General features: G+C 42.7%; 1 protein-coding gene across 2 annotated transcripts in view; it reads right to left on the bottom strand.

Moving 5' to 3' along the window:
- Positions 1–814: 814 nt before the first annotated feature.
- Positions 815–17,367, bottom strand: part of LOC130104491 (cyclin-dependent kinase-like 1) — a 58,595-nt gene continuing 42,042 nt past the window's right edge. Inside the window, exons 9-10 of one of the 2 annotated variants that reach the window (XM_056271061.1) lie at positions 4,534–4,686; positions 815–1,045 (exon numbers count right to left, since the gene is read on the bottom strand). In XM_056271061.1, coding sequence (XP_056127036.1) covers positions 944–1,045; positions 4,534–4,686 — 255 coding nt within the window. In that variant the 3' untranslated portion in view covers positions 815–943. The remainder of the gene's footprint in view (positions 1,046–4,533; positions 4,687–17,367) is intronic. The other variant, XM_056271053.1, reaches the window with a different exon arrangement.

The following is a 17,367-nucleotide window of genomic DNA, read 5'->3' as shown; positions in this document are numbered from 1 at the left end:
CTCCTTTAAACACAGCCACATCTGACAACAACGGAAGGGTAGACTGCTCCTTCTCCTGGTAGCCTTGAAAGTGGCACAATTCACCTGTCATAGTCTAAAAGTGAAGTGGAACACACCCAAAGTCATTGGCGGTGTGATAGGCGCTCAAGGCTGTACGAGGCTCAACCAACGAGGCTTAAATCTAACGCTGAAGATCAGTGCATTGGCCAGAACTGACGCCAGACATGTAAAATGGCCTTTAAAGGGTTAGTTCACCCAAAAATGAAAATTATGTCATTAATGAATCACCCTCATGTCGTTCCAAGCCCGTAAGACCTCCGTTCATCTTCGGAACACAGTTTAAGATATTTTAGATTTAGTCCGAGAGCTTTCTGTCCCTCCATTGAAAATGTATGTACGGTATACTGTCCTTGTCCAGAAAGGTAATAAAAACATCATCAAAGTAGTCCATGTGACATCAATGGGTTAGTTAACATTTTTTGAAGCATCGAAAATACATTTTGGTCCAAAAATAACAAAAACTACGACTTTATTCAGCATTGTATTATCTTCCGGTTCTGTTGTCAATCCGCGTTCATGAGTCCGCAGTGACGCTGCTGACGTAAGATGCTGCTGAAAGTTGAACCATTTTAACCATTGAAAGGATTCTACTACAAAGACATCGGACATGGCTAAATGATTTTTGGTCACAAATTTATAATACTCTAATGCACTAATAACTTTTAACACTAATACATTTGTAAATTCAATATATACATTATGTGTGGTTTCAGTCTCAAAATACTAGGTGGTAGGGACACTGTATATGTAGAATATCAGATTCCAGGACTATAACTTTAATACAGTATGTGTTAAAATAGCTATACTTCTCTGCTATAAATGCATCAAGTCGTCCCACTGAAAACACATTTGCCCTATCAAACACATTTGCAACAATCCCGGGTCAGATGTTGGGTAGGTGATGGTCGTGTTTGTGCCTGTGTTTACTCTTCAGTTCAGGTGCTGGTGAGGTGTTACTGTTGGTCAGCTGGGGAAAGTATTGAGGCTGCAAAACAAATTTTATCTTGTCAATTAATAGCCAAATAATGTGAAGTGAGCAACATTCATAACAAGGTTGGAAACCCAAGTATTTTTTTAAATTCCTATGTTGCAGTTTTAAATTTTTTGATTCCTCCAGAAATTAGTCTAGCTATTGTCATTTTTAAACATTTAAGTCAATCCCAATTCTCTAGTTTTCATCTCTGAAAAGAAATATATTTACAATATAGACACAAAAATGATGACACAATTACTTTAGAAATCACTTAGCAGATTCATTATTTTATTTATAAACATAGATTGGTAAGTCTGTTAGTAAAATATGTTGACTTTAGCAATCTTTGTTTTATATATAGCTATTACAGATATCTTAATATCCTTTTAAATTCTGGTTCTTAACAAACTTTTCTTTTGACATCTCCATTTTAAAGGCCCTATATGGTTCAATTCCAGAGATATTGGAATGTCAATGTGTCACGATTTGGTCTTGTCTCTGTCACGTTTTGGTTTGTTCATGTCATGTTCCATGTCTGTCTTGTGATTCCCTGTTTATCATGTGATCCTGTCATGTCTTGTCATTGGTTAATCGTCTGTTCATTGTTCACAGGTGTCCCTTGTCTTGTCATTAGTCTGTGTATTTAAGCCCTCATGTTTGCCATGTGTCTTTGTCAAGTATTGTTTTCTGTGACTGCTGTTGCGTAAGTTCATGTCCACGGTTTTGTTTCATGTTATGTTTTGATCTTGTTGTATGTTATTTTTTGAATAAACACTGCACTTGGGTTCTCGCTACAACTTGCCTCCAGTGGATCCTTAGAGAATACTTGACCTACAACCATGAACCCAGCAGTTGCCCTCCTGCATCAAGGAGCCTGCATCTAGGAGACCTCACCATAGAGGATTATGTGGCAGAGTTTTGTGAACTCTCTCACCACTTGGACTTTAATGATGTGGCCTTTAAGGACATATTTAGGGTAGGTTTAAATGAACCTATCTGGTCATGTTTGCCAGGTGGGAAGATTCACTTTTCCTTGGCCCAGTATATTGACTATGCCCTTTTATTAAGCGGCTCAACTTTTACTGTGGGTTTGGCGGACGAGGAGCCCCGCAAACCTACAGTACCTGCCAAGCCTGAGCCACTTCATGTCATGCCTGCCAAACCTGAGCCTGCACTTCACGTCATGCCTGCCAAGCCTGAGTTTCTTCACGTCATGGTTCCCGAGCCTGAGGAGCTTCACGTCATGCCTGAGCCACTTCACGTCATGCCTGCCGAGTCTGAGGTTCACGTCATGCCTGAGCCACTTCACGTCATGCCTGCTGAGCCTGAGCTTCTTCACGTCGAGCCTGAGCTTCTTCACGTCATGCCTGCCGAGCCTGCACTTCACATCAGTCCTGCCGAGCCTGCACTTCACGTCAGTCCTGCCGAGCCTGGACTTCACGTCAGTCCTGCCGAGCCTGCGCGTCACGTCACACCCGCCGAGCCAGAGACTGTTCAACGTTATGCCCGCCGAGCCAGAGGCTGTTCACGTTATGCCCGCCGAGCCAGAGGCTGTTCACATAATGCCCGGCGAGCCAGAGCTGGTTCACGTTATGCCCGCCGAGCCAGAGGCTGTTCAGGTCACGTCTGCCCAGCCAGAGACTGTTCACCTCACGTCTGACCAGCCGGTGTCCCCGGACAAGATGGCCGCCGCCCAGCCGGTGTCCCCGGACAAGATGGCCGCCGCCAAGCCGGTGTCTGTTCCTGAGCCGGTGTCTGTACCTGCCCATAACCCCATAGCTGCCCCCCAAGAATTTTTTTTGGGAGGGGGGGGGCAGTAGGCCCCTTGATGGGACCATGGAGGCCGCGCCGCCCTGGCCTCCTGAACTACCTGGTCCGCCCTGGCCTCCTGAACTGCCTGATCCGCCCTGGCTCCCTGCACTGCCGGATCCGCCCTGGCTCCCTGCACTGCCGGATCAGCCCTGGCTCCCTGCACTGCCGGATCCGCCCTGGCTCCCTGCACTGCTGGATCCGCCCTGGCTCCCTGCACTGCCGGATCCGCCCTGGCTCCCTGCACTGCCGGATCCGCCCTGACTCCCTGCACTGCTGGGTCCGCCCACGCCATGCCACGGCCCAGGTCCGCCCACACCATGCCACGGCCCAGGCCCGCCCACACCATCCTGTGTCCTGTCCCCCTGGCCCACCATCCCTCCCCCAAGACCGCCTCCGCTCCACCACCCTACTTGAACATTGTTTTGTTTGCGTGTCTGGAGTCACCCTTAGAGGGGGGGATCTGTCACGATTTGGTTTGTTCATGTCATGTTCCATGTCTGTCATGTGATTCCCTTGTTTGTCATGTGATCCTGCCATGTCTTGTCATTGGTTAATTGTCTGTTCATTGTTCACAGGTGTCCCTTGTCTTGTCATTAGTCTGTGTATTTAAGCCCTCATGTTTGCCATGTGTCTTTGTCAAGTATTGTTGTCTGTGACCACTGTTGCGTAAGTCCATGTTCACGGTTTTGTTTCATGCCACGTCATGTTTTTGTTTCATGTTATGTTTTGATCTTGTTGTATGTTATTTTTGAATAAACACTGCACTTGGGTTCTCGCTACAACTTGCCTCCAGTGGATCCTTACAGAATGTGGTAACATGTTACGATACTGCGTATTTGAACTATTGGTTGCTCAAAATCCCTTCCAAATATCCCTGAAATGGATTCAAATATATGTTCTTATAAATACACTCTTGAGAGCAAGTTAATGTGCCACAATGTGACAATTTCAGTGGATTTTTGGCACTCAGAGAGGTATGTTTTATATAATTGTTTTGATTAGGAAACAATATACATATTCCCCTTTTATCAGTATCAGTAATGAGCTTTTTGTTTGCTGAGTGCAGTAGACTCTGAATATGATCAGTGAATCGAACACTACATGATGATCAAATCATATCTTTATCATCAAATAGCCAACATCATCTGAACCCAATTTCTCTTGCAGATTATTTTGACCGATTATTTTGATTATAATAGTGGATTACTCAGTCAATATACATCCATTACATTTAATATTTTGTCTTTCTTCAGAATGCAAATTAGCTTTGAAAATTACATAAAAACAAATTCTTCATGATCCTGAAAGCAAGAAATTATATATTTAAATTCTTTAAATTTAAACAATTTAAATTTATATTTAAACAACTTAAATTTAAACAAATTCCTTTGAATAAAATATTAATCATTTCTTATTTCTTTGTTTTTTTGTAAATGAACACTTAATGGAAAATTTCTCATTGTTTTTTTCTATTGAATTAATGGCAATTAATGGGTTAATGAACAAGTAAAAACGCCATGCATTCGTTTTCCCTTGTGCTAAACTATGCCCACAGTAGTTGATATGCAGTGCATGTTTTTATACCTACATTTAACAACAGTTTTATTAACTTTTTTACTTTTTGAGTTTGAGAATATATTTTTCATTTCTTCCCATCGACATTATCTTTCTTTACTTTAGATTCTTACCCCAGGAGGTCTGCGTCTTATGCCTTTCTCATAGCGTCTTCCGAGACGATCATTTTCTCTGCCCCATCCCGTTCCCCCATCCTCCTGGAAGTATGGCAGCTCTAAAAGCTCTTCACAGGACAACCTGCCAGAGGGATCCATTACTAGGCAGGACTTAAAAGACACAAACACAAACACACATTTACTTGTAAGTCTTCCAAACCCATCTTATAATGTTCGAAATCAAATCACATCATTCTAAGTATTCAGACCATTATGTACAACAGATGCCTTCCCACATAGCAACATTGTGACGTCCCAGATCCGGCCCACATCTGGCACACGTGGAAATATGATCTGGCCCACATGCAGCGTGTTTGGTCGTGTGAAATATGATCTGGCCCACTGTTTGCCAGATCTGGGCAACAAGCAGGCCATAGCAATGCCACATGTCAGCCAAGAGCAAAGAAATGAACAAGAACTGGACCTTATCTGAGCCACAAAATCTGTGTATATTAAATATGGAGTCATCTCAGCCTTAATACGCCTGTTAACAAGCAGAATCACTGAAGGAAAGAAGACAACAGAAAAAGAGACGAGCAGAAACACAAGAACTACAACTGATTTCCAGCCACGTCACAATGTTGCTATGTGGGCAGTGGGGATTAAACGCAGGTCTCTCATGCTCAGAGTCTTAATACTTTCCAACTCAGCAAACTCTCCAATGAATGAACCCAGGTACAGAAGAGTTATGAGCAGCGAGTTGTTAAATTCCCCCCCAAAAAAACAAAAACAAATCATCTTTACTAGATCTTTCTTAGATATCATTAGGAAACATGGAATTAGTTCTCTTACGAGAGGTTCTCTCGTATTGCGCAAGTTTAGCTTACGCTACGGGAAAGATTCATCTTCTCGAGATATTGAAGTCAAAAAATTATCCTTAATTTTGTATTCATTGTCAACGCAGTGCAGCAGCTAGCAGACCTAGAGCAGGCAGTCTTGCGTGCTCATTGGCTGCCCTGCGGGCATCTGCTGCAGCCTACCAGTGAGCCCCGCGTGACGTCACGCCCGATGAAGGTCGCCCGCGCCTTCATAGCGTCATAGCCCGCCAGAATGGGCGTGGCTTAGCGTATAAAAGAAGGGGCTGTAGGCTGAATTCCCTGATTTTCGTCTCTTCAGCGAAGCCCTTCGCATCGCTGGATCTGAGAGAAGCCACCGCCGCCGTCGAACAGCGAACAGCCAGCTTAGGACAGCGCTGAGGAAGCCGGCCGTCGTCGCCACCTTCAGCCATCCGTGCGAGCTACGCTATCCGGCGACGTATCCTTTTTACATTGCTATTGTATTCTCTTACTCCTAAAAGAGCAGCGAGCGTCTTTTTCAAGATGCCTCGCACTTCCTGTGGCTCGTGCAGGGCCCTGATCAGCGCCGGAGACCGCCACGTGATCTGCGCTCTCTGCCTGGGCCCCTCGTGTCCGGGGGCTGCGAGTTCTGTGAAGCGCTTCCGCTGTCGACCCTGCGGGCTCGACTCGAGGCCTTCAACCCGGAAGCAGTCACTCCGCCCTTTGTGATTGCGTTGCAGGGACAACGTTCCCCCAGGGGAATGGTCCCTGCACCCCCAAACAGTCCAGAAACGCCTATTCGGCAGAGCGGAAGTCGACCTATTTGCGTCAAAAGACAACGCTCATTGCCCAATGTTCTTTTCGAAGAAAGAGGACGCGCTGGCCCAGGTCTGGCCCAGCCTCCCACTGTATGCTTTCCCTCCGGTCTCCCTGTTACCACAGGTGATCAAGAGAATCAGGGACTCCCGGAACTAGCACGGCTGTCACATGCAGCTCCGTGGCCTATTCCGGTGAGGGCAGATCTCCTCTCTCAGGCTCGCGGCTCGATCTGGCATCCCCATCCAGAGCGCTGGTCTCTGCACGCATGGTTGATCAACGGGTACTCGTTGCCCTGCCAGAAAGAGTGATGAACACGATCATCTGGACCCGCGGACGTGCGAGGTTGCGCATCTGCTCACTTTCCTACAAGAGCTGATGGATAAGGGGAGGTCCCCATCCACGCTCAAAGTTTATGTGGCGGCCGTGGCGGCGTTCGCAGAATCGACGCACGGCCAATCACTGGGAAGACATGAGCTGGTCATCCGCTTCTTTAAGGGAGCTAGAAGGATGAATCCGCCGCGCCCCCCGTCGGTTCCTATGTGGGATCTTTCCTTGGTCCTCGAGGCCCTGAAAGCCTTCCCATTTGAGCCACTAGACTCTGTGGAGTTGAAATACCTATCACTAAAAAACGTTTTTCTGACCGCGCTGTCATCAGTCAAACGTGTGGGGGACCTGCACGCGCTGTCAATCAGCGCGACGTGTCTTGAGTTCGGTCCGAATTACTCTAAAGTCATCATCAAACCTAGACATGGCTATGTTCCAAAAGTGATGGGCACTCCTTTCAGAGCGCAAGTCATTTCACTGTCGGCTCTGCCAGCGTCAGACAGTGAGACAGACGTGAATCTCCTTTGCCCGGTCAGGGCGCCGAGGTTTTACACTACCCGCTCCGCCTCTTTCAGGCGCATGGAGCAGCTGTTTGTTTCGTTTGGTGGGCGCACCAAAGGTCTCGCTGCCTCGAAACAGACTCTGTCCAGATGGATAGTGGACGCTATTGCTATATTATGCGTCAACAGGTCTGCAATGCCCTCTGGGCATCAGGGCTCATTCCACTAGAGGCATGGTCCACTCATCGTGGGCATGGTCCAGCGGGATTTCTATCCACGACATATGTGTAGCGGCGGGCTGGAGCTCCCCGTCTACCTTTGTCAGGTTCTATAACCTAGAAGTTCCCGCCCTGCAGGCTAAACTTCTGTCAGTCTAAGCGAGTTGTGCGTTCTGCCCAGATATATCATGCTCAGACCACTCTCACGTGACTCAGCTCTCCTGGTTGAGCTGCACTAGTAGGGATGTGCTATATGCTTATACTATTCCCTATGTGTGCTTATGTACGAGTGATGGCCCGCGTGGCTGGCCACCGTATTTTTCCACTTATTGGGTTCCCCGAGAAACCTCGGCGACTCATGGGTGGTTGCTTGGCGCGCACGGCATTGACAAAAAGTTCCCGCAGCGTAAGCTAAACTTACGCAATACGAGAGAACCTCTCGTAAGAGAACGTACTCGGTTACTAACGTAACCTCGGTTCTCTCTAGAGAGGGAACGAGTATTGCGTAACCGGCCGTGCTCGCACCACGAGCGACTTCGCTTCAGTCGACGAAAACCAGGGAATTCAGCCTACAGCCCCTTCTTTTATACGCTAAGCCACGCCCATTCTGGTGGGCTATGACGCTATGAAGGCGGGGGCGCCCTTCATTGGGCGTGACGTCACGCGGGGCTCACTGGTAGGCTGCAGCAGATGCCCGCAGGGCAGCCAATGAGCACGCAAGACTGCCTGCTCTAGGTCTGCTAGCTGCTGCACTGCGTTGACAATGAATACAAAATTAAGGATAATTTTTTGGCTTCAATATCTCGAGAAGATGAATCTTTCCCGTAGCGTAAGCTAAACTTACGCAATACTCGTTACCTCTCTAGAGAGAACCGAGGTTACGTTAGTAACCGAGTACGTCTTCACTGTTATGTCGATGATACTCAGCTGTATATTTCTTCAAAACCTAACGAAACTTACCAATTCACAAAATTAACGGAATGCATAGCTGATATAAAAAATTGGATGACTAGTAATTTCCTACTACTAAATTCTGAAAAAACAGAGATTCTAATTATTGGACAAAAAACTTCCACACGTAATAACCTAGAATACTGTCTAACACTTGATGGCTGCTCTGTCAAGTCTTCGTCGTCGGTTAGGAACCTGGGTGTGCTCTTTGATACCAATCTTTCATTTGAAAGTCACGTATCCAGGGTACCCCCAGGATCCTCCAACTTAAATTCAAGGCTTTTTAAGACCTTTTTAATACCATTTCAAATGAAATTCAATGCCAACTTCGTACCCATTCCGACAGAAGTATGAGGGGAAAATGTCAAATCTGTATACATTTTAAACCCTAGAAAATAATTATGTACAAGGAGGCTACTTGACTGATAATTTAAGTAAAATGTTTTATTTAATTAATTTAATACATACGCAACAGCATTGTAGCGCGCACGTGTGTGTAGGCCAGTGTAATTTTGGCAGCCATTTTTTATTTAGTCTTAAGACGAAAATGTTTATTGGTCTTAATCACATTTGAGTCATCCAGTTTTTTATAGTTGTAGTTGACGAAAAGTCTTTGCATTTTTTGTCCACTTTTAGTCAAACTGCAGTTACTTTACTTTTGGTAGTTATTTTATATGTAGTCTTTAGACAGAAAATGTCATAATAATTATTCTCTCTAGGCCAATTCAATTAGGCTTATGAGAAATTATTGACATTGCACGACTTTAGCAGTAGCACTTGTGCAGTTCTACATAATTATCCCTTTTTTACCTTAAATACCTTAAAAAAAATGCTTTAAATAAAACAATGTTCATTAAATTTGCAATGTTAAAAAACATTAAAATCGCCAGTAGGTGGCGGTAACTCCCTATCTTTATGAGTGAGTCTTTGAGTCATTCATTAATTGGATCTCACGATTCGTTCAAAGCCACATATTTCGTTGCAAAACAGAGCAATAAGCCTGACAATGCTGTTTTAAATGTAGTACATCACTTAATGTTACCCTTTTTTCTTTTCTTTTTTACTGTTGTATAAAATCAATGTCACATTTGAAATCGTGTGGATATTCGGGAAACATTGCATTCTTGCTCGTATGAACACTGGTGGATATATCAGCCTGCATTTTGATCGCAGATTTAGTCGCACAAACAGCGCAAGCGGCTCGTGACAGAACACAGACCGACTGGATGACACTTTAATTTAAGTACAACATTTTAAATAAAGATCGCTGAATGCCAACTGTTGCCAACCAGCTTGTCTGTGTTTTCAGATAATCCGCGCTTCAGCAGTGTGTTTTCTTTTAACAGAAAAGCTCGTATTTGGGGTTTAAATTCTGTCATTTGTGGCCACAGCGGATTAAACTAGGCTAGGTACTATCTTGTTCTGTACCTCACTTGCCTAGTAACCATAGTAACGGGTGCGCACGCGATCGCTTTTTCTGCTATGACGTGGAGTGCGAGGTGCACTCAACCAAAATTGTCTCTGACTCAACGTTGCATACATTTTGAATTAGCCTACATTAGTAACAGTTAATTTAGTTACGGTATGAACTTAATCCTAGCAAAGGCAAAAACATAAATAAGACCTTTGTAACGAAATCCAAGACTTGGTATACAAAATTCAAGGCTTTTAAGGCCTTAATTTGAGATGATCAAATTCAAGACTTTTTCAAGGCTTTTAAGACCCGCGGGTACCCTGGTATCTAGTATCTGTAAAACTGCATTTTTCCATCTTAAAAATATATCTAAATTACGCCATATGCTCTCATTAACAATCGATGTTCATGACATCAAGACTAGATTATTGTAATGCTCTACTGGGTGGTTGCCCTGCACGCTTAATAAACAAACTACAGCTAGTTCAAAACGCAGCAGCTCGAGTTCTTACCAGAACCAGGAAATATGACCATATTAGACTGGTTCTGTCAACACTGCATTGGCTCCCTATTAAACATCGTATAAATTTTAAAATATTGTTGATTACTTACAAAGCACTAAATGGTTTAGCTCCGCAGTACTTGAGCGAGCTTTTAAAGCATTATAGTCCTTTCCGTCTATTGCGATCTAAAAATTCCGGCCAGTTGATAATACCTAGAATATCAAAATCGACTGCTGGCGGTAGATCATTTTCCTATTTAGCATCAAAACTTTGGAACAGTCTTCCTACCATTATCCGGGAAGCAGACACACTCTATCAGTTCAAAGCTAGACTAAAAACACATCTCTTTGACCTAGCATATACATAATACATTATAGACTTCTATAATTCAATGTTAGGCTGCATTGATTAGGTCAGCCGGAACTGGGAACACTTCCCTTAAATCCAGATGTACTCTTTACATTGTAAGAAGAATGGCATCTACGCTAACTTTAGTGTCTTTGTTTTCCAAGGTTTTCCCGCAGCCTGCCGGATCCAGGCCGTATCCAGATCTGACGAAGGAGCTTCGCCTGGACCCGATGACAATGCAGTGCTGAAGTGTCAACTATCCTCTCCCTATGGAGGATCCCTTTCCCACTCTACAGATAAAGCGTTGTTGAAAATCCGGTTTGCGTACCCCGAAGTGAAAAATTAAAACAAAATTCTTTATCTAATGTATAGGCAAGACAAGTAGTTTGTTTAGGCATGGTGTGTAGGGAAATTACAAATCTGCGCACATATATTCAAACGAATATAACTATAGAATCAATTCTTAATGCGCATGTGAACACCATCCGGTCACAGGTTTGCGTTTAAAGTCTGTTTAGAGAGAACGCCATCGTCTTAGTGGCCCTAATTTGATAACAAATGATAATTTTGCTGGAAGAGAATCAATCAAAACTAACTTTAGCTGGAAATAGCATTATTCAAAAATCGCTATAAAGCCAAAACAATCTCTGTTACCGTAAATTGTATGTTTATCTCTGTAAAGCTGCTTTGAAACAATCTACATTGTTAAAAGCGCTATATAAATGAAGATGACTTGACTTGACTGAAGGTAAAAAGGCAACAAAGTACAACAAAATGTAGGAACCACCTACATAACCCATACTCAGAATTTGTCCTCTGCATTTAACCCATCTAAGTTAGTGCACACACAGAGTAGTGAGTAATGAACATACACACTGTAAACCACGACACACCCGTAGCAGTGGGCAGCCATTATGCTGTGGCGCCCATGGAGCGATTGTGGGTTAGGTGCCTTGCTCAAGTGCTTAATGATTGCGATTTTGCCTTGCAGTGAGACTAAAATAATGTCCCATCTATGCAAATCTGGTCTGATAGTAGTAAATAAAGAACTATAATTTTCCTTAGAGTGACAAGGGCATTAATACAGATTTTCCCCAATTAATTTTGTAACCACTTATGACGCTAAAGTCATTAAATATTTTAAGACACTAAGGTAGAGAAGAGGAAACATTAAACATGTAGAGTAGGATATCATCCACGAAAAGAGAGATAAAATGCTTGGAGTTGCCTACAGTAATCAGGGAGATAATGTGGTCCTGCCAAATTGCCTAAGGGCTCTAATGAAATTGCAAATTTCAGGCAACACGCAACCCTGTCTAGTGCCTCTATTCAACGGGATTGCATCTGAACAGCACAACCCCGTTGAGACCCATGCAGAAGAGTTAACATAGAGGGTCTGAATCATATATGAATAAAATGAGGGCCAAAGCCAACACGGGAAGGAAGCTGGCGACTGTTCCCAAATGATGGGCTAGAACTTTAGCATATAACTTGACATCCGTACCAATTAGTGAAATCGGCCTGTAGCTAGAGCAGTATAGGGGTTCTTTCCCTTTTTCCAGCAGCAGAGAAATAAGAGCAGTGTTCTGTTCTCTATGGAAACAACCTGTATCTATAGCAAAATTTATGGAGTCAAGGAGGGGTGGTCCAATCAGATCCCATATCGCCAGATTCAGCTCCGGGGGTAAACAATCCAGACCAGGGGCCTTACCCTTATTCATAACCTCTAAAGCCTCTTTCAATCCTTTTAATTCTATTGGAGAATCAAGAAAAGCACATTGCTCCTCGCTTAATTGAGGGAGATCTAAATTAACAGAAATTCAATGACAGGTTGTTCATTCGCTCCCACCTCTGATCTGTATAGATGCTCATAAAATTCCTTGAATATACTGTTTACATCACCCGGAGCTGTGTGAAGAACAGATGTTTTTGCCTTGTTCCCCATTGCCTTATCCTTAATGGCAGTTATTGAGGCCAAGGCCTCATTGTGTTTCAGCCTTAACGCCATTAATTTACCTGGCCGCTTTACATTAAAATAGTAGTTTTGTTTGTTACGGTGTATCAAAAATTCTACCCTTTTTAGTAGAACCGCCTTGTAGTCAGTTTTTAAATTCCCCAAGATTCTGCTTTTCTGTTCCGTAAAAGTATTTTTAATTATATTGTGACAGAATGAGGGACTTTAATGTGATGTTGTGGAATTTATGGTCTAAATTCTCCCATAAAAAGATCCAAATGCCTAGATTATCTGCATCGCAAAAAAAAGCTGACATTGCCCTAATACAAGAATCCCATCTCAAGGCTTCTGATGTTACCCTCTTTCAGAATAGACATTTTAAATTGATAGCTTCCTCATTGCATAATAGTGCCTCAAGAGGAGTTATTATACTTCAGAACAGAAGATTCCCATTCCTAGTACAGGGTTTCTGCAGGTATCTTCAAATGAAATTTAATGCCTTTTTAAGGCCTTTTTAAGGCCATTTTTAAAAAATGTAATGCCATACACAACCCATGACTAACAACGGATATTATATATATATATCTATATATATATATATATATATACACACACAATTTTTTTTTTTTTTAAATAGACATGTCCCAAATTGTGAATTGCAACCATTCAGTTTGACAATGATGCAATGATGAATCTATATCATTCTGAACTGAATTAGAAATGGCTCTTAAAGCCGCTAAAAATGTCCGTTTTATTTGGAGATTTTTCAAAATTAGCAGGAACTCTACTTCTTTAAGTTGAGACCCACAATTATTCAAAAAGCTTGCTTTCGTAAAAGAGTGTGCAAAACAACAAACCAGTAACTGTAACCAAAAACAAAAGTGCAATTATAACAAAATGTAAGCTCACTGCCACCTTGGAGTTCAAAAACAGAATTATTTTATTTATAATTATTTTATAATCACAAAAACAGCTCTTCAATATGCTCAACTTTTTAAATGCTGAAACTAAATGTATTCAAAGTACATACATGTATGCAAGAGCTATAGAAATTGCATATAGAATTTATTGTGTAAATTATAGAATTTACAGTAGCTATAGAATTAACTGTAAACAAGTTAATTATGGCATGTGCCTTAATTTAGTCGATTTTAGTTCCAACTCTGACTCAACATTTTTTAATTCATCGCACTTTTCCTTGAATCTCCTCCTTAGAGTATTAGATTTTGTAATCATTTGAGCCATGAGTGTGTAAGATTTGTTCTCAGCCTGCTCAGCTAGTTGATCAGCGTCCTTCTGAAGGCTGGCGCACACCACTGTCAACACCCCTCTTTTCTTTTTCAGTTCTTCCAGCTCATCTTCCAAAGCTTTTCTCTTTAGTCCACGCATGGCACCCTCTCTCTTCCTCCTCTCCTCATCAAGGTAGATCCTGTATCTGGTCCTGGCGGAGGCTACAGAAGCCAGTAGTTCCTTTGTGAGGGGCACTTTAAGAACCCCCCCTAAAGCACGTACTTGGTCACAGACAAGTCTCTGGGCCTCAACAGTTTCTTCTTTTATGTTGCATGTCTCTACTTCCCTGTTCACAGAGAAGCCTCTCTCTACCGTAGCTTGCCCATGAGACAACAGCAGAAGGCGTTGAAGGAAACTTCGAAGCTCAGGATAAGACGCGTTGAGAGTTTGGTGAAGGAAAGTATCAAGTCGTTGCTCCATGGGTTTGAAAGAGAGGAACTCCTCACTTTTGCCATTGTAAGGACTGGGCTAAAAGGGTGAATCTGAATAACTAAATACATCCTGCTAAAGACCCAAAAAGACTGAATGCAACACACACACACACACACACTCTCTCTCTCAGGAATGGCCAGAGTAATAAAATGCTTGAAACATTCCATGCCCTCCCCCATCTCTGCAAGAGAGATAACAGAACTCTAACACACACACACACGAACCAACACACACACACACATAATGGACCTTTACATTACACGCATAAAACGAGCCATTACCAATTGTATACGATATATTCCTGTATGTCTGTGTGTTTCCCAGTCCATGGTAGTTTAGAAATGATCTCCTAGCGTATCAGTGAAACTCTTGAGAGTTTAAAAGTTATGTATTAAGATGTATCTTCATATTCCAATTATGTGTAAATGTTGTGTTTGGTACCGTTTTAATTATCTCGTTCCAACTGATTTGGTCAGATACAGAAGATTACAGTAAAATGTATGTTTTCTATGTTTTTATCATCTTGTGGAATGATTCTGACAAATTCTGACTGGTCATAAAAGAGGCGGACACGGCCATAGTTTAACTTTGACAAGACAAAGAGAATTTGGCCGCCAAAAGTTTCGTTGAATGTCATTGGCCAGTTCGCACCTCAGAGGTGTGGACTCCAGTTCCTCTAAAGAGGACTGAACCTCCCTCTGGACTCTCTCTTCCTCCCGTGTCCTCGTGTCATGATGTAACGTCTCGCCTCCGGGCGAGTTCTTCGCCTTTCTTTTATTTGTTTCTAGTTTAGTTTGTGTTTTTCAGTTGTAGATAAGTCTCTGTGTTTAATTCCAATCGACGATTGAAAAGAAAACCCCGTGACATATCTCTTCAGCAAATCCATCTACAAGGGACCTTTAAACGAGCGCGCGCTCGCTTTGAAGGAGAAACACGCGCACGTGACCGCGTGACGCGCCGGACCGAGCGAAGCACGCGCTTCTTCGCCAGCCATGCACAGATGGAACATTAACTCCTCGTGATTCCTCCGTTCTACGAAGTGAAACGAACTCAGCCGAACTATTTTCCTTTGGTAATGTTACCCCAAAGACTGTGAACCTCCGTTCAACACGCGCGCCAAGCAGCCCACGTGACGCTTCCTCACACACAAAGGACTCAGCTCACGCGGCCGGACAGGGCCGTACAGGAATGCCTCGACACAGAGAGAGACCATAACATAAGTTAATTGCAAGTATAATCTCTTTATAGAGCTTCTAAGAAGTTTTAAGATGATGTTTCGTGTTGTAATCGGAGAGGTGAATGTCTTCCTGCCAATGAAATTCTCCCAATTTCTCTGTTCTCTCTCTCCCCATCCCCTTTCCTCTCTCTCTTACTCGCTCACGCGTGTACGTTATCCATTGTCCAAACTTTAACTTTCATTGTAAAACATTGACGTAGCTACTCAATTGTAAAAACCTAAAGCATATTTAATCAAAGGTGCTATTTGATATATGTTATGGGAGTCGAAAAACAGATGAATAATTCCTGTTTTCTCTCGCACAACGCAGCGACGAATCCTGCTAGATGTGCTTGTAAAACATAGCACCGAAAAAAAAATCCAACACTGAAAACATTTTTCATCATAAATGCTATTTGATAAATGTTATTTGGATCCGAAAAACAGATGCCTAATTCCTGTTGTCCACAATTTACGTGTAGTGCAGCGAAGAAATCCTGCCACACACTTGTGTGAAATATAGCATAGAAAAATCCAAAACCTAAAAACATTTTAAATCATAAAATGCTATTTGATAAATGTTATTTGGATCCGAAAAACAGATGCCTAATTCCTGTTGTCCACAATTTACGTGTAGTGCAGCGAAGAAATCCTGCCACACACTCGTGTGAAATATAGCATAGAAAATCCAAAACCTAAAAACATTTTAAATCATAAAATGCTATTTGATAAATTTATTTCTATCCGAACGACAGACGTGTAATTCCTGTTGTCCCTATGTGTGTGTGTAGGAAAAATCCTGCCACGCCGTTCTGTGAAATATAGAACCGGAAAGAAATCCGTCGAGATTTAAATTCCGCACTATTTCTGATTGATGCAACAATTGAGGCGTGTAATTCTTTGCACGTCCTCTGAGACAGTCACATGTGTAAGCAGGCGGGTTGCAATGCTACTGCCAAACGCTAGGGCGCGCCCTTGAGTTTCCCAGTATCAGACGGCCTCCACGTCCTGACTTTACCCTCCATGAGCGAGATGTCGCCATCGTGTGGACAATGGTAACAAGGTCATCCTTTCCTAAATAATTTTCTCTCAGCACCATTTCAGATTGTTCCAGTGAATGCCTGAAATTGTGTTTCTAACTTTCAATGCATGTGCAAGTTCCAGTTTTAATAACACGATTTCACTACTGACTGTGTACATTTATTTTGAATTTAGTTCAAACCACGTTTGAATTTAAAATTCAAAAGTAGGTATTAGCAGTTTCTGATGACTACTTAGGAGGAGGGCGGAGTTCCTACACTTATTCAAATTTGGTTTGAAACAAACAAATTTCAAATTAATTTGAATGAAGTCTCCGTTCCTGTCAGGAATGGTTTATGGCTTTATTTCTATATTTCCTTTTTCCAAATTATTTTTAGTAATTTTGATTCGATACGTTATGACAACTGTATCCTTACTTTCTAGAAGTTACTTAACATCTATGCATATGCTTGATTTGAATTGTAGTTAAACCAGTTTGAATGCAATTTAAATCAAGGTCTCTGTCAGCCAGATTGACCACTAGGAGGAAGTGGCCCAAACCCTTAGTGGCCCAAACACGCCACTGCAGCTTGCTTCCTCCTGTGCTCTTCCTGCTGCACTTAATCTCTTCTCTGAATGGAGGCTAGGTTGTTCTGATAATTAACATCGTCATAATTTCCTTTTTGTTTGTACCATAATTTTAGTAAAGCCGCTGCCTTCGATTTTTTTTTCTACAAAAAATAGACACTCAATTTGATTGAGATAAAGAGAGCTTTAATTCACGTTGAGGTTCACTTGTCCTTCATCCTGTTTTGTGTTTGTAGGTAGAAATTTCTCTCGTGCTGTGGTGATTTGACAGTCATCTCTGCTTGGGGTCCAGCAAGCGGGTTCGTCTGACCTGCGTCACCAGCGCTGACTGAGCGCGAGTCTCGGACTTTCCCGTATCTCTCCGTTGGTGCGGCCCGCAACACATTACCAATTTGGCACTGCCGGTTGCGTGAGAGGGCGCACATCGGTACAGATGTAC

This window comes from Rhinichthys klamathensis, unplaced genomic scaffold, assembly GCF_029890125.1.
Source record: "Rhinichthys klamathensis goyatoka isolate OS25496 unplaced genomic scaffold, OSU_Roscu_1.1 h1tg000014l_1, whole genome shotgun sequence".
Classification (NCBI taxonomy): Eukaryota; Metazoa; Chordata; class Actinopteri; order Cypriniformes; family Leuciscidae; genus Rhinichthys; species Rhinichthys klamathensis.
The sequence above is the reverse complement of the archived record's forward strand: the minus strand, read 5'-3'. Positions and strand labels throughout refer to the sequence as shown.